A 24249-nucleotide genomic window follows, 5' to 3' on the forward strand; every position below is an offset into this window, starting at 1 on the left:
GAGCTCACTTCAGTTTGTGGTGCGAGTGTGAGGAGCTGGGAGCAAGAGGCGCAAGGAGCTGAGAGTGAGTGCTGCTGGAGGACTGAGGAGCACAAGCGTTATCAGACACCAGGAGGAAGGTCCTGTGGTGAGAATAAGGAAGGTGTTTGGAGGAGGCCATGGGGAAGTAGCCCAGGGAGATTGTAGCTGTCATGCAGCTGTTACAGGAGGCACTATAGACAGCTGCAGTCCACAGGGCCCTGGGCTGGAACCTGGAGTAGAGGGCGGGCCCGGGTTCCCCCCAAACCTCCCAATTGACCTGGACTGTGGGTTCTTCCAGAGGGGAAGGTCTCTGGGCTGTTCCCCAACCCAAATGGTGAATCTCTGAGGCAAGAAAATCCTCCAATAAGCGCAGGACCCACCAAGATAGAGGAGGAACTTTGTCACACTGATGTCAGGAGTGGGATCTTGGGGTGCACAGAGTGGCGGAAGAAGGAGGGTGATTTAAAAAAAAAAAAAAAAAAAAGGAAGAGGGTTTATTTTTTTCCACCACAATGGATGACGTAGTGTGGACACTGATACAAGCTATGGCGGCCCAGCAGGAGGCTACCTGTGTCCAGGCAGCCGCCCAACAGGAGGCAGTACGGCTGCAGCAAGAGACTAATCGCCTGCTGAAGGACCAGGCTGCTCAAGACCGAGCTATGTTGCGGGAACTGGTAAACCAGGTAAAATCCCTTACAGAGCTGAATCGCGGCCATGATGGGACGCGGCTCATATGGGCCAGCCATTGGCTGCAGAAAATGACACGGGAGGATGATGTAGAGGCATACCTTCTGGCCTTTGAGAGGACAGCCCTACGGGAGGCCTAGCCTCGAGATCAGTGGTCTGGCATCCTTGCCCCATTCCTGTGTGGGGAGGCCCAGAAGGCCTACCATGATCGGCCTGAAGAGGCTGCGGCAGACTACCCCCAGCTGAAAGCAGAGATCCTGGCCAGATCTGGGGTAACGACAGCAGTGCGGGCCCAGCAGTATCATGGTTGGAGGTACCAGGAAGACAAAACCCCGCGGTCCCAATTGTACGACCTCATCCATCTCGCACGGAAGTGGTTGCAAACAGAGTCCCGGAGTCCGGAAGAGATACTAGCAGTTCTGGTCATCGACCGATACATGAGGGGACTACCACCAGACTTTCGTGCCTGGGTAAGCCAGAACGAACCCTCCACCTATGACGAGGTTGTCGCCCTGGTAGAGAGGCGAAGGACAGCGAGGGAGCTGACCCGACCAGTTAAGGAAGAGGCACACCGGGTTAAACTAGCAGCACCAAGCCCTAAGGTTTGGGTGACTGGGCCACCAGGAGAGCCCAGGTGGAAAAAGAGAGAGGCTGAAGGCCCATCAGAGGCCACAAAGAGTCGGAGCACTGAGGGAGAAGAGGATCGTGATGTTAGACTGCCCAAACCAAGAGACCAGGGAACGCCTAGGGCTCCATACAGATGTTATGCCTGCGGGGAGTGGGGACACATAGCTGCACAGTGTCCCAATGCTGAGGAGCCTATGCAGTGTAACCTGGGGAACTGGACAGATCCATGCTCCCTAATCCACCTTGTGGGGGTCTCACTAACCCCACATATGTATACCAGACCAGTGAAACTAAATGGGGTAGGGACCACGGCACTGGTTGATTCGGGGAGTGCTATCACGCTTATCTCAGGGAAGCTCGTGAAGCGTAGTCAACTGCTGCAGGATAAACGTACGGGGATAACATGTGTCCATGGGACAGTTAGTTACTACCCCATCATCCCAGTAAAAATCGAGATCCAAGGGAACACTACTGAGGTAGCAGCAGGTGTAGTCCCTAAACTCCCATACCCGGTGCTCATAGGGAGGGACTTCCCAGGGTTTGAAAACTTACTCCCAGTAGGGGGATTGGAGAAAGATGGGGGCCCTAAAATTGATGAAGCATCCACAGCAGACTGTCAACCCCCAATCTTCTCTGAAATATCCCCAGATTTGTTCTCCACTCCCAGACAGGGTAGAAAGACAAAAAGGGAAAGAAGGGCAACTAAGGCCTTGGGAACCCGAATACTGACCCAAAGCCAGAGGGTCGCTCTTGTAGGTAGGCGGACCCGCGCAGCTGAAAAGGAGGCCACACAGGAGGGAGAAGCACCTGAGTCTGACCCCCACCCTAATGCTTCTGAACCAGTAGAGGCAACAGAGACTGGGCCCCTAGGTCTTGGGCAGATTAGCCCCGTGAGAGGAAATTTTGGACGGGACCAGGCAGAAGACCCAAGGTACGACAACATTAGGAAGGAGGTGACTGAAATAGATGGGGTCCCCGTGGAAGGGAAAACCCAGGGACCAGGACCCTACTTCATAACGAAGAAGGATCTCTTATACCGGGTTGCACCAGTATAGGGGCAGAAGGTACAGCAGATCCTAATACCTCAAAAACACCAGAACGCTGTATTAAGTCTTGCTCATAGTCATCTTTTTGGGGGGCATTTGGGGGTAGAGAAGACCCTGGCACGAGTCCTACGACGGTTCTTCTGGCCCGGAGTACATGAAGAAGTGCGGAGGTACTGTGCCTCCTGCCCGGAGTGTCAGCTGCACAGTCCCCGTCCCCACTTGAGGGCACCTTTAGTACCCCTTCCCATCATAGAGGTCCCCTTCGAGCGAATAGCCACGGACCTAGTGGGACCCCTGGAGAAGACGGCTCGGGGCCACCAATATATACTTGTTGTTTTGGACTATGCTACTCGCTACCCAGAAGCCGTCCCCATGCGGAACACGGCCTCTAAAACTATAGCCAAAGAGCTGGTGGGGATCTTTGCCCGAATGGGGCTACCGAAGGAGATATTAACCGACCAAGGAACCCCATTTATGTCGAAGCTAATGAAGGACCTCTGTACGCTGCTCCATATACATACCCTGAGAACTTCGGTCTACCATCCGCAGACTGATGGGTTGGTAGAAAGATTTAACCGAACCCTCAAGGCTATGATAAGGAAGGTGGTAAGTTGGGACGGGAAGGATTGGGACACCCTACTACCCTACCTTATGTTTGCTATCCGGGAGGTATCTCAGGCCTCAACTGGGTTTTCCCCCTTCGAGTTATTATACGAGCGTCACCCCTGTGGCATACTAGATATCGCCAAAGAGATCTGGGAAGAGGAACCCAATGAGGGGAGAAATATAATAGAGCATGTAATGCAGATGCGAGACCGGATAGCCCGGGTTACCCCTATTGTACGGGAACATTTGGAGAAGGCACAGGAGGCCCAGCGAACCCATTACAATCGCCAGGCAAAAGTGCGACAGTTCCAACCAGGGGATCGGGTTATGGTGTTGGTACCCACGGCAGAAAGCAAGCTTCTGGCCCAATGGCAGGGGCCCTATAAGGTGGTTGAACCCGTGGGGGAAGTAACCTACAAGGTGCGGCAGCCAGGACGCAGAAAACAAGAACAGATTTATCACGTTAACCTTCTGAAACCCTGGCATGCACAAGAGGCATGCACAACGGTCCAAAAAGACCTAACCCAGGAAAACAAGCCTTCCAAACAGGTGAGAGTGTCTCCTGATTTAACACCAGACCAGAAGAATGAGGTGTCTGAGATGATCTTCCGGAACCAAGATGTGTTCTCGACAAAACCGGGTCGAACAACCGAGACATATCACCACATTGTCACGAACCCTTGGGCCAGAGTAACAATGAGGCCCTATCGGGTGCCAGCAGCAAAAAGGGAGGAAATAAAAGCAGAAGTAAAAAAAATGCTGGAGTTGGGGATCATCGAAGAATCCCACAGTCAGTGGTCCAGCCCAATCGTGCTGGTGCCCAAACCTGATGGCACCACAAGATTTTGCAACGACTTCCGGCGACTAAACGAAGTATCCCAGTTTGACGCGTACCCCATACCTCGCATAGATGAGCTAGTGGACCGTCTGGGTAATGCCCGGTACTTGACTACCCTAGACTTGACAAAGGGGTACTGGCAGATTCCCCTTGCAGAAGACGCAAAGGAAAAGACTGCGTTCTCTACACCAGAGGGTCTTTTTCAATATACTGTCCTCCCTTTTGGACTACATGGGGCCCCAGCTACCTTCCAGCGCCTCATGGACAAGCTATTACGCCCGCATAACAGTTATGCTGCTGCCTACTTGGACGATGTGGTCATTCATACCCCAGACTGGGAAACCCACCTGGAGAAGGTGGAGGCAGTCCTCGATACCTTCAGGCGAGCTGGCCTTACAGCAAACCCTGCCAAGTGCACTGTAGGGTTTACAGAGGCCAAATATCTTGGCTACATTGTGGGAAAAGGTCTGGTAAAACCCCAAGTGAACAAGTTAGAGGCCATCCAAACTTGGCCCCGACCAAGTCAAGAAACAAGTCCGGGCGTTCCTAGGTGTGGTGGGGTATTACCGACGATTTATCCCCCACTTTGCCACAAGGGCAAGCCCCCTGACAGACCTAGTGAAAGCCCGTGGACCTGATCTGGTGAGATGGTCTGACGCAGCAGAGGAAGCGTTCACAGACCTACGGACTGCCCTCTGCAGTAACCCCGTACTGATAGCCCCTGATTTCACCAAGGAGTTTATCCTGCAGACGGATGCATCAGAAGTAGGGTTTGGGGCCGTTCTATCACAGATGGTCGGGGAGGAGGAACACCCAATTCTATACCTCAGTTGGAAACTCCTTCCAAGGGAACAAAAATATGCAGTGGTGGAGAGAGAATGCCTCGCTGTAAAATGGGCCATGGAAACATTGCGCTACTACCTGCTCGGGCGCAGATTTGTCCTCGTGACCGACCATGCCCCTCTTCAATGGATGCAGCGGAACAAGGAGAAGAATACAAGGGTGACCAGATGGTTCTTATCCCTTCAACCTTTCCAGTTCCGTGTGCAACACAGAGCCGTCATGGCAACGCCGATGGCTTGTCATGTGTGCACTGTCTGGCATCCCAAGCTGCCCAACCCCTTGGCGTTGAGCAGGGGGGAGGAATATGTGACAGACCCAGACCAGTGGGGTACAGGAGTCTGGTAGAGGGCAAATATACTGGTCACTGGATGAGTAGTTTTCGGTTCCCTGAGTGACCAGAGCAGGGGCTGCACTAGAGTAATCAGGAACCTGCTAGAACCAGTTAAGGCAGGCAGGCTAATTAGGACACCTGGAGCCAATTAAGAAGAAGCTGCTAGAATCAATTAAGGCAGGCTAATTAGGGCACCTGGGTTTTAAAAGCTCACTTCAGTTTGTGGTGCGAGTGTGAGGAGCTGGGAGCAAGAGGCACAAGGAGCTGAGAGTGAGAGGGTGTGCTGCTGGAAGACTGAGGAGCACAAGCGTTATCAGACACCAGGAGGAAGGTCCTGTGGTGAGAATAAGGAAGGTGTTTGGAGGAGGCCATGGGGAAGTAACCCAGGGAGATTGTAGCTGTCATGCAGCTGTTACAGGAGGCACTATACACAGCTGCAGTCCACAGGGCCCTGGGCTGGAACCCGGAGTAGAGGGCGGGCCCAGGTTCCCCCCAAACCTCCCAATTGACCTGGACTGTGGGTTCTTCCAGAGGAGAAGGTCTCTGGGCTGTTCCCCAACCCACATGGTGAATCTCTGAGGCAAGAAAATCCGCCAATAAGCGCAGGACGCACCAAGACAGAGGAGGAACTTTGTCACAATATCTATTGGCTTAATTCAGGGATCAGCAATCTTTGGCACATGGCCCGCCAGGGTAAGCACCCTGGCGGGCCAGGCCAGTTTGTTTATCTGCCGCGTCCGCAGCTTCGGCCGATCGCAGCTCCCACTGGCCGTGGTTCGCCGCTCCAGGCCAATGGGGGCTGCGGGAAGTGGCAGCCAGCACTAGAACTAGGTGCTCCACCCCTGACAAAAATAGCCAGATATAAAATCTCCTCCTATATTTTCCTTTCCTTCCATAAGAAAAAATATGGGAGACATACCACCACCACCTTCCTTCCACAAATACTAATTGCACTCAACTCCATTAAACTTAAAAGAATCTGACAGTTTCTAGAAGGGTTTTGAGGTCCCCCCCCTTCCCTGGGATAGAAAAACCAAAGAAGACTTTGATCTGGGAACTGGATCTTGATGGACAGACACTGCTACCCAGTGATGAGCCCTCATGACTTTATTAGGGCTGCACACTGCTACTGGTGCCTGCCCATGCAGATCTGTTTCAGGATTATGGCCGAAGATTTCACATGCGACTCTGAAATTCAAAAATAGGATGAAAACTTGATAAAATGCAAAAAAGGCTAGTAAAGCTGAAGTCTCCAAGTGACAAGAAAAATAGTTTTCTTAGTGTAATTACGTTCTCTTTTGTGTAAAGGTGCAAAGCTATGCCTTTAATAGGTCACCAAATCACAATACAAAGTATAATGCTACAAGTTATACAACATCTGGTTTAAAAAAAAAAAATATGGATATTTTCTATTTATGGTAAAATCTTCACCACCTATGCAATACCTGAGGAAACATCTCAGTGGGGTGGCAACCCTCCCCACAATGTACAGAGCAAATCACACAGCAGCTACACAGTTGCTGTTACAATCCCTGAACTGTAACTGTGCTTGCAGCTTGAACAATGGATCTGCATAGTTCAGATACACAGTTAATAGCTGCTCCCTGGTCCACCCAAAACATTTTCAAAGAGAGCACAATGTAGTATCACTCCTCATTGTGCACTGAGGTTCCAAGTCTGCCTGGGTGGCCTTTCTGTGGCCTGTCTCTCCCAGGGACAGGTCTAACAGGGGTGCTGGAACAATTTTTATAGTGGGGGTGCTAAAAGCCATTTAGCCAAACTGTAAATCCTATATATAATGGAAACACTTCAAGCCAGAGGGTGCAGCAGCAACCCTAGTTCCAGAACCTATCAGTTCTACTATGTTTTAGGTGTAATGTGCCTGCACAAGGGGTGACAAGATCCCAGTCACTTCCCCTATACTGAAAGCAATTTGAGATATGCTTTGGCTAATCAATTCTACTATTGACATTCCACTACTGATGAGTTAATTGTTGGTAACTTCTATCACACCTACTACACCATGGTTTCTTATATTTATTTATGAGTCTCAATACTAAATGCAAAGATATATTTTTACAGTAGAGCTACTGGAATGTATTCAATATATCAGGAAATATAGCAGTCCTTTGGAGGTGTGTATCGTGTCTCAACATTTCTTTTATAAGTTACTTTGCATGTCCATGCAAAACCCATTTGTAACAGCTTAAATTAACTCACACAACTATGGTTAAATCAGGCAATACATAATAAGTACCTTCAATAAAACAACTTCACTACGGTTTACTGATTTAAGGTTGCTTGACTGAGATATACAAAAGAACATAGTCTGCTGTCACTCTGATGTTGCCCTGAGTTTCTTTTCAGAAAAATTAATTCACACAATCAGATAATATATCATACTTAGAATGAATTTGAACATATTTTGTTAACAGGCAAAAAAAAGTCAGAAACATCCTTACATCAGCAAAATCAGTACTATTATGCACCCTATTCATTAGACAGTGTGATGACCATAAATGACATCTGCTGGGCACAAAAAACTATGGTTTTTAAAGTGACTTACTGACTTATTAAATCCAGCAAATTCACTCGCAAGAAGTTGAGAAATGAATCTTCTCATGAAAATTAAATATAAAAGCAAGATAGCTGACCCCTCCAACTGCTTCAGTTCAAAATTACCAATGCCTTTATCTGATTAGAATTGACAGAGAGTGACTGAATGTTTCAGTGGATTAATGCATTTATCTTCCAAATCCTAAAACCCAGATTCTAATTTGATCACAAGTAAAATGACTTGTTACAGCATAGCCAACAACACAACTACATCTCTTTTTCTAAGAAAAATAAAATGTATATTCCAAAAAGGTAAGAGTTTTAATTTGCACTTAGCCGAAAGAATGAACTCAAAAAAACAAACAAAAAAACAGGGAGTCTAGCAGTCGCAAATGTTAATGTTTTTACCACATGAGAAATATAGTTATACAAAACTCAGACCTTCATATGGAGTAAGTTTTACAGTAATTGTCGGTGGGTGGGTGGGAGTGAAAGTTCTTCAAAATCCCACATTATAAATCTGAAGCAAGAGATAAAAATATATATTCTTTAAGTACCTATCCTTGTGGTATTTAATTCTCCTTATGAGACACATGCGGCTTTAACATTAGTGGAAGTTACACACATGCACTGGGGGGAGAATCTCAATAAAGGACTTAAATAAAACACCTACATGCTAAGAAAACAAAGAACACAAGGACACTAAGGACACAAAATTAACCTATCTTCCAACATTTTTACGGGGGAGGGAATCAATAATGTGGTGAGCGAAAGCTAAAACAGAAAGAAGCTCAACCAAATCATATTATACGGTGTTCAATTTTTTTGGTGTGAAATTTGCTTCTGTCAAATCTAAGGGCTATTTTCTTTATAATTATCTGTAAGTTATTATAGAGACTCAAAAATTAATCTTTCCAAATTATTTTAACCAGTAAGTATAAACTGTGAAAAGAGGCAGAAGAACACTGTACCTACAAATATATATTGTAGGGGAAAATCCTGCATTGGCAGGAAGATGACTGCATAGTCTAAGGTGGCTTTTCCATCCAGTTTCTATATTAGCTTTGGAAAGCATTATACATCTAAAAATACATAATGCAGGTTTAAAATATCCTTGCATTCATATTTCAAGTAATATCAACACACAATAGTCTAGGTTTTTAGATTAAGAGCATATTCATTCCTTAGCTAGAAGGTTGCTACTCACTAATTTATCTGGGGAGCCTTTCAAAGTATTAATAGCTATGGCTACTATTCTCAGCGCAAAGACACTTACAGTGCCAATCCAGCATATCCATCTGTCCAATTACCATCACTTCTGCAGATGTCTTTAAACAGTTACATTTCTAAAGGCGCGCTTCATGAGCAAGCTTTTTCAGCTCATTCAGTGTCTTTTGACAAAATTTAAACTGATATGTTAATAATTCCATCAAAAATGATAGTATCCCAGATATTACTAACCAGCTGATCACTTCCTGAGGTACCGTATTATTTTATTTGACTTTTCAGATACCTTCAGTCAGCCCTCCTATTGCTATCATTAAGCAAGGACTTTACAAAACAAAAGAGTACCATGGTAAGAAAGCAAGTCAGGATTAATGAGCTCACACACATTAAACTACAACAAAATGTTTATAAAGGCTTTAAATTAGCTTCCTTCTGATGGAGTTTTTAAGAATGTAAACTGCTAAAAGAAACACTATGCTTCAGAAATAATGGCCCAAATGTTTACTAAATAACAGTCCTGCGAACGTTTACTAACAAGTACAGTATTTACTACTGCACATAATCTACTTGACCTGAAGGGAATCACTCACGGTACAAAGCATGACACTCTAATAAGTGTCTGCAACCCTCCGTCCTAAGCTTGTAAACTGAAGAATTAGCACACATAATAAACATTTCAAATACATTTATTGCAAATACATTCTATCACATTTTTTTAGCTTGTCAAAAGAGTCTGCCAGGATGTCAAAAGAATTCTCACCTGGAGGGGTTAAGGTAGCTAGGAAAGGGCCAATTAACTTAGCAGGCTGCACCTAGGGGAGAATTAGGCTGGCTAGGCAAGCCCTAATAGAAGATGAAGCTCAGCTGAGCAGGTGTAGGGTGGTCTTGTACAAAGCCAGAAGGCTCAGAATAGAAGGGGACTACAGGGAAAGTAGTCTGCAATCATTCCCTGGGAGTAGGGAGGTATGTTTGGAATCTAGACTCTGGCAAGCACCTGAGAGGAGTGAAGCAGCCACAGGGAGCTCCAGTAGTATCCTGGAGGACCAGTGCTAGAGGACAAAATAAGGAATAAGCACAGGGAAATAGTAACAGAGTCTGGGAGTAAGCAGACTGTGGTTGCTGAACAGAGGGTCCCTGTACTGGAACCTGGATTACTGGGTGGGCTGGGGTACTCAGCCCACCACTGAGGAAAGTGCCCTAGTCTTGAATTAGAGGATGGCCTGGAAAGGCAGCCAGACAGTTCATCTGGAGAGACTTTGATATGCAGCCATCCTGCCCCAGAAAGGAAAACACATGGTGACCCAGTTGCAGGACCAAGTCATGAAGAGGGAGTGTGCGGAGTCCCAGTGAGTGAGAGGGAACACTGAGAGCAAACAATGGAAGGGGATACCAGGCCTTGAGCAGCCAGGAAGAGGTGCCCTATAGACGAGTGAATCCTGTTGCTCAGTAGTTCAAGATAACTGAAACCTCAGAATGGACAAGAGAAATGCTTTCCAGATGAGCTGCAAATATGCCCTTAAACCCTTTGGCGAATGACTGACCAGTCTGTCCAATTTGAGTTTGAAGGTGAGAACTGACCTCCTATCTCAGTTTCCTTAAACACCACCAAACAGGAGAAAAAAAGCAATGCTTTTCCCACCCAGGCCTCTGCTAAATTCCTCTTCTGACAATTCAGCCAGTTGTGCCATAGACAGCACTTCAAGTGACGCTAGTGCGTCTAGTTTTGTCAGATTTAAGCTTTGGAACAAAAACTAGCTTTTTGCAAAACCCAAGACCAATAGAAATGTCAGGTTTTGAAAATTTCAGTAGAAACAATTTTCAAAAATAAACTGTCCCCTATGGCATTTGCAATCCAAACATTGCAATATTTTGCTGTTATATGAAAAGATGCTACTGAACCAGAGTAGCAAATTTCTATAAACTCAAGTAAAACTGACTAATTCAAGCCAAGAAAAATGCAAAAAGTAAATAAAATTATTTCACTTCTAATAACATGAGAGATTGGTAACGTGGACAAAGTGTTTTTTTTTTTTTTTTTTTTTTTTTTTTTAAAGGATTTTAACATGACTGTCTTCTTAGGAATTGATGCTCCTCCTCTTCTACCACTGTACTATGTGTGACTCAGAAGCATTAATTAATTTATTAGCATTCTGTGACTCTTACAGATGGAAAACTAAGGCATAGATTTATCACTGAGCTGGAGGTACATAACAGACAACAGGACTTCCCTGAATTAATGCCTGAAATGGAGCGTATTTTTTTTTAGAGAAACACCCAGTCTTGATTTAACAATGTCCAGTGATGGCAATCCACCACAACCCTTCATCAAGTGTTCCAATGGTTAATTGTTGTCATTGTTACAAATGTGAACCTTATTAATTTGAATTTGTCTAGCTTCAAATTCCAGCACTGGATCCTGTTTTATACCTTTGTCTGTTAGACTGAAGAGACCTCTTATCAAATTTCTGTTCCCTATGTAGGTACTTACAGATTGTGATCAAGTCACTCAATCTTCTCTTTGATAAAATAAACAGATTGAGCTCCTTGTGTCTTTTGCTATAAGGCATGTTTTTCAATCCTTTAATCAATCTCATGGCCCTTTTCCAAACCCACTCCAACCTTAACCAGCCTTACTGGCTGTTTGATTGGGCCTTATCTTCATCCAGCAGCATTTCAACTATGCTAATAGGGAAAACAGCATAGGCCTAGTGTAAGAGGATTCTACACACACCATTGTTGTGACAGCCATGGTAGGTGTTCGGAAGAGCACTGAGGAGTGAGTACGTTAATTCTGGTGAATTATGTGGACAGTAGCCCAAAAGTGAGTATGGGAGCCAAGCAACTGGCCTTTGTCAATTACTTCCCATTTTTAAAAACAGGCAGACAGATTTAATTCAATTTTCCCCCTCTCCTCCCACTCTGTAATTCTAATAATAAAAAAACCTCCTCCTTTGAGCTGGATACAAGCAGTATTAAAAATGTCAAGCCAAAAATCGTTTGCCTTAAAAAGGTATAAACCACCAAGAGAAGGAAAAGCTAGTGGGAAACTTTCCTGAAACCAGGAATGAGAAGCTTCAGACAAAAAAAAATAATAATAGTTTTTTGAGAACTGTAAGCAACTAAAATGAGAACTTTAAAATGGAAATATCACCATCTTTAATTGCAGTATCACTTTAACTCATTCCTTGGTTGAGATTAGCAAACCAAATTTGAGCAAAAAGCTTTATAGCCAAGATATATACACTTCCATTTGCTTCAGACAGTGAGTTATAGGAGCATTAGTGGGCACCAGTATAAATGCATTCCACACTTATGGAATAAACTGCAGTACCAGATCAGACCACAGGGTCGTCTAGTCTAGTTTATATTTGGAAATCCTGAAATGGGAAATTATTAAAAGATACTTCCTCACGGGCAGGTCTTCCTAGCCCCCTTGGCTAAAGACCAACTTATGTCCAGAAGCATGGGGGTTTATATCTTTCAAACTTTATTTTATAATCCTTATTAATGTAACTGTTCTCATCCATCTAAATAGATATTTTTCACATACTTACAAGCACCAGACGACTGTAGGCATAGTGCTGAAATGCTTCCTTGACATGCATAAGCACAATGAAGTGACATTAGGCTAGTTTAATCACATGGCAATCCTAGCAGAGACTCTTTTTAAATTGTTACAATGATGCTACGGGCACAGAAGGATTTGGGGGCTGGAGATAGTTACAGCTTGTAGGTGCCCCAGGTAGCCAACACTGTTGTGAGGGCCTGCAGCCATGTATGACATCTACCATCAGTTCCTTCACTGAGCCACCAGCTCTACTTAAGGTCACAATGGAGAGAGGAAACAGCTCAGTTGAGAAATGGCATTTCCACCATAAAACAAAACAAAACAAAAAAACCCCACTAACCACAGCGTTGGTTTTTTTTAATGCCACAGAACTGCCAATGTTTTAAAGTCAGCAGTGTCTTTGCTGAGGACTAGTGACTTTGGTCATGGGGTGAACACTGATTAAACAATTACTTCTAACTTAAAAAAAATAATCCCAAACCAAATCATTTCTGGGCGCATACAGTGAGCATCAGCGAAAATCTTACATTTAAAATTAGGCTGTTTTTTCTTTGACACCATCACACATTTATCCTACCCACCTTGCCAAACATGGGAAGGATGCTGCTGGGACAATGCAAATGGTTCAAGGCAGGTATACCATGTACTCTTACCATGTGGCATGCCTGGGGTGCAAATCTACAGTGCTTCCGCATGCTGTGCAGTAACTGTCCATGTGGACCTTGCTGATGCACACTAAAAGCTCCTTAGTGCACTTTGACATATTACAGTTTGAATCAGCTGTATGCCAAAGCACACTAGGATACTTTTAGCATGCAGTAGTAGGTTCTGCCCAGACACTTAGCATACTGGACCACTGCAGATTTACACCCCTGAGTGCCATGCAGTATGTGTACATGTAGAAATGCCCTCAGTGAAGAACACATTGCAAAATGTTTAAAATAGAACTCATATATATGTCTTTAACATCAGTGACAGTACTACGGGCATGAAAGAAAAATGTGGACCTTAGAATTTCATGGTCTCAGCTTACTTATTACATCCTGCAACATTCCGAAAGTTCATTTTTTACCTCTCTTTGCAAATGTGATGCAGTCATATCAACAGGGGCACTGCTGTTCTTCTAACCTAGTCCCAGAAAAATACTCTAATCATACAACAATAGTAAAGGTTTACATCCCATTCACTTCGGAGAGTTGAACTTTAAAACCTATTTGGGGCCATTTAAATGCTTATTAAACAAAGAATTTTTTTCTTTAAAAACAAGCAAGTTAAATGCAGAAAGCTATATTAATACAACATTATGATCGAACAATCACAAGAAGTCAACACACAAGTTAAAGATCCAGCAACATTAATTAACAAGGCACATTAGACTTGCTGTATATTTTGTCAGTTTTCAAACTGGTTCATGTACCACCAGTGCTCCACGTAGCACTCATGGGTCATGTGGTGATGCTTGTGTTTTGTTGCTTAAAAAATACATTAATTCTTTTGTGTTACTAGTTTTGCATGTAAGGAATTGCTTTTCCACACTGACATATGTAAGCAGAAGTGGGGAGGGAAGTGATCCACAAAAGACATGGTCCTTGCTATGAAAAAGTTTGTGAACCTATTTTGTTATATATTTTAATGATGTAAGTGTACTAAACCAGACACTTAACAAAAAATTTACAGGAATAGACAATACCTTCATATGTACAATTCATCTTAAGTTAATATTGCTGTTGGAACTTAATTTTGCCAGTTTGACTTCCTGGGATTTTAAACTGCATTAGCTTTATGGTAACAGCTTTTCATGTTAATTTCCTTTTAAAACAAAGTATGATGCAATGTTGTCTTCTGTGTGGTTGTAGATATTCTAAAACAATTCTTGATCAGACTGATGTGAATTCATTCTTCTCAAAGGAGTGTTAATTCTGAAAACTAAAGATAAACATGCCAGTGCTTGACTTGTTAACTATGTTGTTGCTGCTGATCATTTCAGTACCTTCATCTACCTACTGTTGTAACCGGTACGACTGCATAGCCTGATTGTCTAAACTGCCTCTGTCACCTCTTGAGATACCAAAAGCCCCAAATGTCCCGTATGCAAAGATATAGGGCTGAGGAAAGAGACTGTGTGGGAGAGGAGAATAGATAATTAAAATAGTAAGGGGAGAATAAACCATAGACAGAATGGGGGGGAAAAACTAAGATAAAACAGAAGAATAAATAGGGGGGATAGGAACAATAATAATCAGTTGATAGGGTCCCCATTGTGTTAGGTGTTGTACATACACATTCAAGATTAGTCCCTGCCCTGGAGAGCTTAAAATGGGGGAGGGGAGAGGCGGGGGAGGAAGAAACAATTTTTTTTTAATTCTGATTTTTATTTAAACTGGATTTTTTAAATGTGAATTAAACAGGTTTAATTTTTAAAACAAGATCATTTAAAGTTAAATTTGAAATTATGACCACTTATTTTAAGGCATAAACTTAGTACAATATAGTAGTTTAAATCAAATCAATATTCAAGCAGCACGGGTCACTTGCAGGTTTAAACTCGAGTAAATAGTGGATTTTCTGTAACTTGAAGTCTTTAAATCATGATTTGAGGACTTCAGTAACTCTGACAGAGGTTATGGGTCTATTATAATAGAGTGGGTGAGTGCAGTTCTGTGACCAACAATGTGCAGGAGGTCAGACCACACTATCACAATGGTCCCTTCTGGCCTTAAGTCTGAGTTTGCTTGACATCCTTTAAAACGAGCTGGTGGAAATCACTGGCTCACCATCTGGAACCAGAGTTGGAAGTGCTAAACCAGCTTTTGACAACAGTGGCCTCTGCTGTGGGTGCAGTCAGACTATTTTCTTCTTTTCAGTTTATTCAACTGATTCAGTTCAATGACTAACTCATTCAAAATTGAGAACCTGATTGGGAGTTGAAAAGTAGGAAAGCTTGTTTTCCTCTTCCACTCTATGAATAAAAATGAGGTGTGAGAGGATGAGAGATACTAATTCTAAAAATCTTGAAGGACATGGTGACAAACAATCAGTTCAATTCACTAACTACAGAGAATACTTCCTTTTTTCAATAAAACTGTGTTTTGATCAATTTAAAACTTTTTACATCTATTTCCTTATGTATCCAGCACATTTAAAGTAGATTTAACTAATAACACAATTTTAAAATGCTGGTTTTGTGTTTCTTTAATTCCTACTTTCATCCACATGCTGTTAGACACGCATTATAAGTGTGACCCAAGAACCAATTAATGCCAACTGGCAAGGAGGCGTGCAGGGATTACAGGGTTTGTCTGGGTCTGGTATGTACATTCTAGTTCAAAGGATGTCATGCGAGGTCCCAGATCAAAGCTGGTATCATGCTCGTCATCAGTATTACTGCACAAGTCATGTACAGGTATTGTGTAAGGAATTATGTATATACAATGAAAATTATGTTGTGTCTAGGGTGACTGGGCAAACAAAATGGCAAAAAATAGACAAACCTGGGTGAGTAGACAACAAAATGGCAGACCAAATCAATGTTAAGTGAAAAGTAACACATACTGGAAAACATAATCCCAACTATACATACAATTACCACTCAAAGATCTAGAGGTTCATAGTGGATAGTTCTCTGAAAACATCTGTTCAATATGCAGTGGCAGTCAAAAGAGCGAACAATGTTAGGAACCATTAGGAAAGGGATAGATTAAAAAAACCACAGAAAATATAATGCCATTATATAAATCGATGGCACACCCACACCTTGAATACTGTGTGCAGATCTAGTCGTCCCATCTCAATAAATATATTAGAAATGGAAGAGGTACAGAGAAGATCAACAAAAATGACTGAGGCTATGAAACAGCTTCCATATGAGGAGAGATTAAAAAGACTGGGACTTTTCAGCTTGGAAAAGAGATGGCTAATGGGGAGGATATGATAGAGAGCTACAAAATCATGAATTTGGGGAAGAAAGTGAATAGAGAAGTGTTATTTACCTCTTCACATAACACAAGAACCAGGGGCCACCCAGTGAAATTAATAGGCAGTAGGTTTAAAATGAAAACAAAGAATTACTTCACACAATGCACAGTCAACCTGTGGCACTTGTTGCCAAGGGATGTTGTGAAGGCCAAAAGTATAAAAAATTTAAATAAATTCATGAAGGATAGGTCCACTAATGGCTATTAGCTAAGATGATCAGGGACGCAACCCCATGCTTGGGTGTCCCTAAACCTCCAACTATGAAAAGCTGGGTCTGGATGACGGGATGGATCATTTGCAATTTTCCTGGTCTGTTCATTTTCTTTGAAGCATCTGGCACTGGCCACTGCCAGAAGACTGGATAGTGTGCTAGATGGACCAGTGGTCTGATCCAGTATAGCCATTCTTATGTTCTTAGGGACTGGTCACCAGCAAAGGTGAAAAACAGATTTGTCAGACAAGAAGTGTTTACCTATTGTGCTGTTCACATGTAAATTAAGTATTATGGTTCACAATAGGTCTCCCTCGTCTAATCTAAATGCTAAAAGGTTATAAAAGAAAAAAAAAACATCTTCAAAGACAGAAAACTAACAGGAAGAAGCAAACAGCAAGGCGGGGGGAACTGACCCTATCTTGAGGTGCACATCAAAGGTTTACTCTACTATATTTTTGGGGGACAAAGAAAACAACCAGTCATCCTTTACCAAGAAAGTAAATGGACAGCAAGTTTGCTTCATAAAAGAGGGGTTTAAGCCAGGCTTGGTTGAAAACGCTGGAGAGAACTTTTGGTGAGGTATCCTCCTGTCTAAAGAAGCTTAACTTGTTAGTTACATTTAAGTCTCTAGAAAGCATGCAATGATTTGTATGTAACCATTTGTTTCCAATATTCTTACATTTTAAAGAAGATTCAAGTATAGTACTTTCACTATAAACATATCTAAGTGCTGTGGTATTAAGCAAAGTGGTGATCCTGAGCGGACTCTTACAATCTGGTATATACTGTTCCTTTGGGAAAAGCAGGTCTGGTAATTCTGTGAGTGTCTAATGGATAAGGGGCTAGATTCTACAATGCTGCATGGACTTGAGGGTTGGTGTGTGCCTATCACTACTTGTACAGAAAGCCAGGCCTGCAAGGTGGTGCTTGTGTTGGCAGAGTCTAGTGAGTTTCAGGGAGATGATCCACAGCAGGCACAGAAAAGACTTCCTCATGCTGAGGGCAAGTAGGGCTTAGGTGTCTCTCAACCCTGGTTAGCAAAAAGTAGTACCAAATTATACAAACTAATGAGAATCAATTTTTTTTTAAGAGAAAGTAAGAAATACAAATGGAAAATACAAACTTGAAGTTGATTTAAATCAAGGTTTCCTGCTTACTGATTTAAAACAATCCATCCTAGTTTAAACTCTAAGACTCTGATCTTAAACATTAAAGTTATATATGTGCTTCTCATGGAAATACTCCAATAAGACTACTCATGTGAGTAGTTACACGTGCTTAAGTATCTGCAGGACTGGGGCCTAAATAGACAAGAAAGAGTAGAAAAGTAAAGACCAAAAAGCTACATTTACAGGGTGTTAAAGTTGAAAGTACATGAATAACTTAAAGAGAAAAAAGTTACAGGGATATTGCAATTATCTCAAAACCAAGCCTTTTAAATACAGAAATTCAGAGTTAAAGGTTAAACTTACAAGAAATCCAAACACATTAAAGAATGGAAATGTACATTTAGGGCATCCAAACAACCTTAACTGTGCCCAGAGAAATTCAGTGCAATGGTTAGGCAATTCCATGATGGCATACTCGCTCGTGTTATGTATGACGACAAGTCATCTGAACCATTCCCAGTCACCAATGCAGTAAAGCAGGGCTGTATGTTGGCCCAAGCCTCTTCTGCCATGCTTCAGATGCCTTTCATGACTGTGACACTGGGACTGGCATCAGATACCAGACTGATGGCAAGTTTTTCAATCTGAGGAGACTACAGGCAAAGACGAAGATACAGGAAGTGACTGTTCACGATCTTCTGTTTGCTGATGAGACTGTTCCCTGAATGACAAATCTGAGTCTGACATGGGGTGGAGTGTGGACTATTTCTCTTCAGCTTGTGACAATTTTGGTTTCACAATCAACATCAAGAAGACACAAGTGATATACCAGCCTGCACCAGGAAAGCCTTACATAGAGCCTACTATCACAGTGAATGGCCAAGCGCTCCAGGCAGTGGACAAGTTTACCTACATTGGCAGTAAACTGTCACATGCATTTCTCATTGATGATGAAACCAAAGCAAGTATGGCCTTTGGCAGATTACATGCAAATGTGTGGGAGTGCAGAGGCATTAGTCAACAAACAATTCTGAAGGTCTACAAAGCTATTGTGTTTGCATGCACTTTGATGTACGCATGCTAAAATGGACAGTATACAGACGCCATGTTATAAAGCTGAATCACTTTCATATGGGCTGTCTGAGGAAACTGATGAGGATAAGATGGCAAGACAAATTTCCAGATACTGAGGTTATCATATAGGCAGGTATTCCAACCATCCATACTCTGATGAAATTACAGGTGAAATGGGCAGGCCATGTCACCAAAATGTTAGATGAGTGACTGCCAAAGAAGATCTTTTATGGTGAGCTAAAGGAGGGAAAACACTCTCAGGGAGGCTAGAAGAAACGTTTCAAAGACTCCCTCAAGTTATCCTTCAAGCATTTCAACACTGACCCAGAGTTTTGGGAAGATCTCGCTCGTGATCGTTCTACTTGGCGAAGTCTCATCCATACCAGAGCTACTGTCTATGAGCAGAGGAGAACTGAGGCATAGCAGAAGCGCCAGCAGTGTAAATGTCACAACAGCAACATGTCCGCTCTTAATCAAGTAACTCATAGTGGCATCTCTCGTTCAGTGTGCCACAGAAAGTTCAAAGCTCAAACTGGCCTGATCAGCCACTCATTTGTTCACAGAAACCAAACCAATCAGTAATGTCATGATCATTTTTGAATTTGAAGGACAAACAACAACTTTGCCCTATAGTGACACCATGAAAAAAGTACAATTGGGATTATCACAATAGTGTTTATAATCCCAGGACAGATTAAACTGATTTTTAAAAAACACAGTATTTTTCTCTTCCTGGTGATCTTATGACAGGGTGGAGCTACGGTAGCACAGGAAGTCTATGCCAAAATTGAAAAGTGAGCCAAGATATCCCTGGTCCCATTCCTGGATTTTTGGGGCAGCAAAAGGAAAGAAGGCTGGCAACATCGCAAAGTGGCAGGAAGGTCTGGTTGTGCATTACAATAGAACCTCAGTTACGAACACTTCGGGAATGGAGGTTGTTTATAACTCTGAAACATTTGTAACTCTGAAGTTGAACAAAACATTATGGTTCTTCAAAAGTTTACAACTGAACATGGATTTAATACAGTTTTGAAACTTCACTATGCAGGAGAAAAATGCTGCTTTCTCTTTATTTTTTTAGTAGTTAACACAGTACTGTACTATTTATTTATTTTTGTCTCTCTGCTGCCTGATTGCATACATCCAGTTCCAAATGGGGTATGTGGTTGACTGGTCAATTCGTTACTCTGAGGTTCTACAGAGAGGTGAGAGGCTGGGATGCATGATTACAAATGATGGGGAAAACAAGGTTATGTGGGAACGCTGGAATAAACAGGTTGTAATGGGAATACCATTTCTTCATTTGTGTATTGTGTAATGTTCCTGTAGTGAAGTTTCAATATGGTTTATTCAGTAATAGTGATTCACAGTATCACTAAGTTGATGAAATTATACCACATAGTGATGTTGCCCATACTCTGTGCTGTGAAATGTGATTGCATGGCATAGTTTCTTCTGTGTTGGCTGTTGAACAACATCACTGCTATGGTTCTTCAGGACATGATGGTGGTAAATTCATGATTTTAAAATGGATTAGTTTAGAAAGAGGGGCATCCAGATGCTCCATGGCCGCCTTCCCCAAGTAAAAGCATATACAGAATAGCAGTGAACTGAGCAAGACTGCCACAAATCCGTAAACTGAATTTGGGGCATTGTCATGTCTTATCTGATGACATAGCATTTTCATGTGATGACTCTAAAGTTGTCGTGAATTGAAACATCACACACAGACTATGTAACAACATGAGGCAAATTTTTTATATTACTGCACAATCAAATGCAGTAATAACACATATTGCCACTATATAAATAAGAAATACTAAAATGGTTATGGTATGGCTTAGGCCCCTTCCAAGACTGTCCTCGCAGGGAGCCTCCAAAAATAATAACCTGATGGTCATAACAAGAAACATTCTCCCCCTCTCCAATGTAACTGACATTTAATTTTTTTTAAATCCTAAATTAGAATACTACTTCATTACCAGCAATTAACCAAATAATGAAAAATTATTGAAGATCTAATTAGAAAGAAGCTCAGCGTGCTTTTAGAAACATCAAAAGGACATCTATTATTGCCTATGGCACAAAGAAACTGCATAGTGTCAGAAAGTTTTCTATAATATGCAGTTTTAATAGAAGACAGCCATCTCTTTTGCTGCTGTTTTTTGTAATCGCCCTTTTCTTGAGTTTTCTTTCTTCAGCTCTGTCTTTTGATCACTACGGTTATTGTACTGTACCAGAGTAGCCACTAAAAACACACATGCAGTAGGCAGGAAAACTAAAAAAAATTCTTCTCCTGAAAAGGCTGTAAGGAGACCCCTACCACAATTTTCTTTCAGGGCTAGTCTACACTTACGCGGTAGTTCGACGGCTGCGGATCGAAGTTCCGAGTTCGATTTATCGCGTCTGGTGTGGACGCGATAAATCGAACCAGGAAGTGATCCCCGTCGACTGCGGTACTCCAGCTCGGCGAGAGGAGTACCGCGAAGTCGACGGGGGAGCCTGCCTGCCGCGTGTGGACCGCGGTAAATTCGAAGTAAGGTATGTCGAATTCAGCTACGTTATTCACGTAGCTGAATTTGCGTACCTTACTTCGACTTGGGGGGTAAGTGTAGACCAGGCCTCAGTCTGACTATAGCACTGATTAGGGAGAAGAGGGTATCTTTCATGTATTACATAGGTATATGCAAATCGATTCAGTGTAGCACACACTGGCTGATTGCAATGCATTTCTGCTGCAGCTTTTCCATTTGATCCTGACTTCTGGAAGATTTGAACCATAGCAGAGATGAGTGCATAGGATTAATTTAATATTTAAAATATGTCAAGGTAAAACCAGAAGCTAGGGTAGGAAGGCAGTTCATGAAATAAGCTGTCTGTATCTACAACATAAGCTTAATTTATTATCTGACAGATGGCTGTGGGTGGGGGGCTGCAGAGCAGGAAGGGGAAAGGCAGCTGATGAAGTAGTGAGTTCCCAGGATCTGTAACCAAGGCTCCATACATTGTCATTGCACAGCTGTGGAATCCATTGCCTGTTATAGACAACCAAAAAAAATCACAAACTAAGAATAAACAGATGTATTATTGTCATCCTGAGCCTGAAGCCTGGCTGGAAAAGCAACTCCGACAAGTGTGAACCTATCCCATGTCATATCATTGGGATAACTCTGCAACCTAAAGATGACCATTTGAACATCAATTACTGTTAACTATTTCACTGCTGATCATTTTAGCAGAAACATCCACCTAACAGGCCTGTCCCAAAACTGCAAGCTGTTTCCTACCTTGCTCGAGGTTCCAAAACCTCCAACTTTCCCCTTCACAACTTCTACGTTGTAGCTATGAGTTATCAATACACACACACACACACACACACACACACACACACACACACACACACACACACACACACAGGCAGCACAAGGAAGATGTGGGAACACTATACAATGGAATACAGTGATTTTAGTTTAAAAATAAATAGAAAAGCTTTTGTATTAATTATACTAATTGGTTCCCTATTTTGCAAAAAAAACCCAACCCTGATTTGTAAAATGTAAATGCGGCTGCAGCATAATTTCCAGTCTTCCAGAGAAATCACATGCTAATTGGTGAATTTAGGTATATCATGCCATGGAATATATGGGCCTTGTTTATCACTACTATCAAATTCTAGGCTATATCAACATATTACCAAGAAAGTAAAATGGGGAAAGGAGGAAGTGAAGTAGAAGTTCACTTAGCAATCAAATCCCAGAGTACCAATAATATGATTGTTACTGAATGCAGGCTATAACACAGCATTTAATATCATCATGAAGATGAGCTAAGGGGTGAAAAGTCTCATGTTCCAATAAGACACTCCCACTATCTTGAACCATAACATATCATTCAGTAACCTAGGGTTAGAGGGTGAACAGAAGCTCATGCACCAATAAGCTCTCAGTATTTATAACTGAACAGGGACCCCAATAGAGAAAGCTGAGGCAGAAGAGAGTAATATTTCATAATTTACCTTCAGGGATGGAGGGCACCTTGCTCTTTTCCTCACCCCCACTGACTGGCTAAAACCAGAACTGTTCAATGCACTATTAATGGACTGAGAGTCCCTGTGTGCTCTGCACAGAGAGATGGTGTCTAGAGGAATGGAGCCATTTTGACCGCTGTATGACAGTGACAGTGAGTAAAGGGAGAAGACGGGGTGGGACAGCCTCTCTCCAGAGTGGACTGGAAGAAGAAAAGAGCGGTAGAAAGGCTGGAGATAGTAGGCATGGCAGGGGCAGGTGGAGAGTAGCAGGGGACAAGAAGAAAGCAGTAAATAGTGATAACAGGGGATGAGGGGGTCAGCAGGGGTTGGCAAAGGAAGACTAACTGGAGAGCGAGGGATAATGGGACAGGAATGCTGGGGGAGATGAGGAGAACGGGGAGGGGAACAGAATACAGCAGAAGGCGCTCGATATAGGCAGGTTCCATCAGGGCAGGGAAGGAGATCCATAGGGGATGTACAGTAATAGGGTCTGGAGAGCTAACAAAGAGCGGAGAGCTGGGGCAAGGCAGAGAATGGGGTGGGAAGCAGAGGCTAGGTGGCAAGCAGTGGCTGGGGCACGGCGGGGACTAAGAGGAGCAGAGACGGGCACGGCGGAGGCTAGGAGGGAGCACAGGCTGGGGCCCAGCGGGGGTAGGGGGAAGCAGAGGCTGGGGCACGGCACTGGCTGGGCGGTGAAGCGGCAGCTGCGGAGAAGCAGAGTCGGGGCACTGCATTAGCTGCGGCGCAGCGGAGGCTCGGGCACGGCAGGTGCGTGCAAGCGGCGCCGGGTACCTCGGATGCTCCAGCTCCAGCGGTAGAACTCGAGGGTGTCGTTCAGCAGGCTGGACACGAGGCCCGTGGCCCTGCCCGGCTGCTCGGCGGCGGATCCCATGGCGAGCAGCAGCAGAGGTGTCTGGGGCGGGTGCGCTGCGGTGCCTCAGTGCCGGAGCTGCTGCTGCTCCTGCTCGCGCCGGGCACGTAATTTAAGTGTGTGCCGTCGCTGGGTCTCTCGCTGCAGACTCCGCCTCGCGCTGACCGGCCTGTGCCCGCGGGCAGGGCGCGCGGGCGGGCGGGCGCAGCGGAGCAGGCACCGGGCTCCGAGTCTGCCGGCTGGGGATGGTCCGCAGCGCTCGGCTCGAATCACGTGACCTGGCCTGCAGCCTCCCAGTCTCGCCGCAGCACCTCACAGACGCCGCTCCATCACCGGCCGCGCAGGCGTAGACGGCCGGCGCTCAGCCTCTGCCGGGGGTGGACGCTGCCTGCGACGGGAGTTCGCCCGGCAATGGTAGGTGCGGGGGCAGGTTGCCGGGGTTGAGTCCGGTTAGGGCGAATGCGGCAGTTCTCAGCTCCCCGCCTGCCCCCGCCACGGTCCCTCCTCCCGCTTGGTTGGGGACCCCTAGGTCACCTGGTCCCGCGGGATGTGAGTATTAGCCAGTCCATCCCTGGCAGGTGTTTGTCTAACCTGTGCGTAAACACCTCCAGCTTGTCCCAGTGCTTACC

At 43.9% G+C, this 24249-nt stretch overlaps 1 protein-coding gene across 1 annotated transcript in view; it reads right to left on the reverse strand.

Moving 5' to 3' along the window:
• Nucleotides 1–23641, reverse strand: part of ELOVL4 (ELOVL fatty acid elongase 4) — a 62241-nt gene extending 38600 nt beyond the window's left edge. The window contains exon 1 of the mRNA XM_065402126.1: nucleotides 23542–23641. Coding sequence (XP_065258198.1) covers nucleotides 23542–23641 — 100 coding nt within the window. The remainder of the gene's footprint in view (nucleotides 1–23541) is intronic.
• Nucleotides 23642–24249: the final 608 nt, after the last annotated feature.

Source organism: Emys orbicularis, chromosome 3 (assembly GCF_028017835.1).
Source record: "Emys orbicularis isolate rEmyOrb1 chromosome 3, rEmyOrb1.hap1, whole genome shotgun sequence".
In the NCBI taxonomy this organism is placed as follows: domain Eukaryota; kingdom Metazoa; phylum Chordata; order Testudines; family Emydidae; genus Emys; species Emys orbicularis.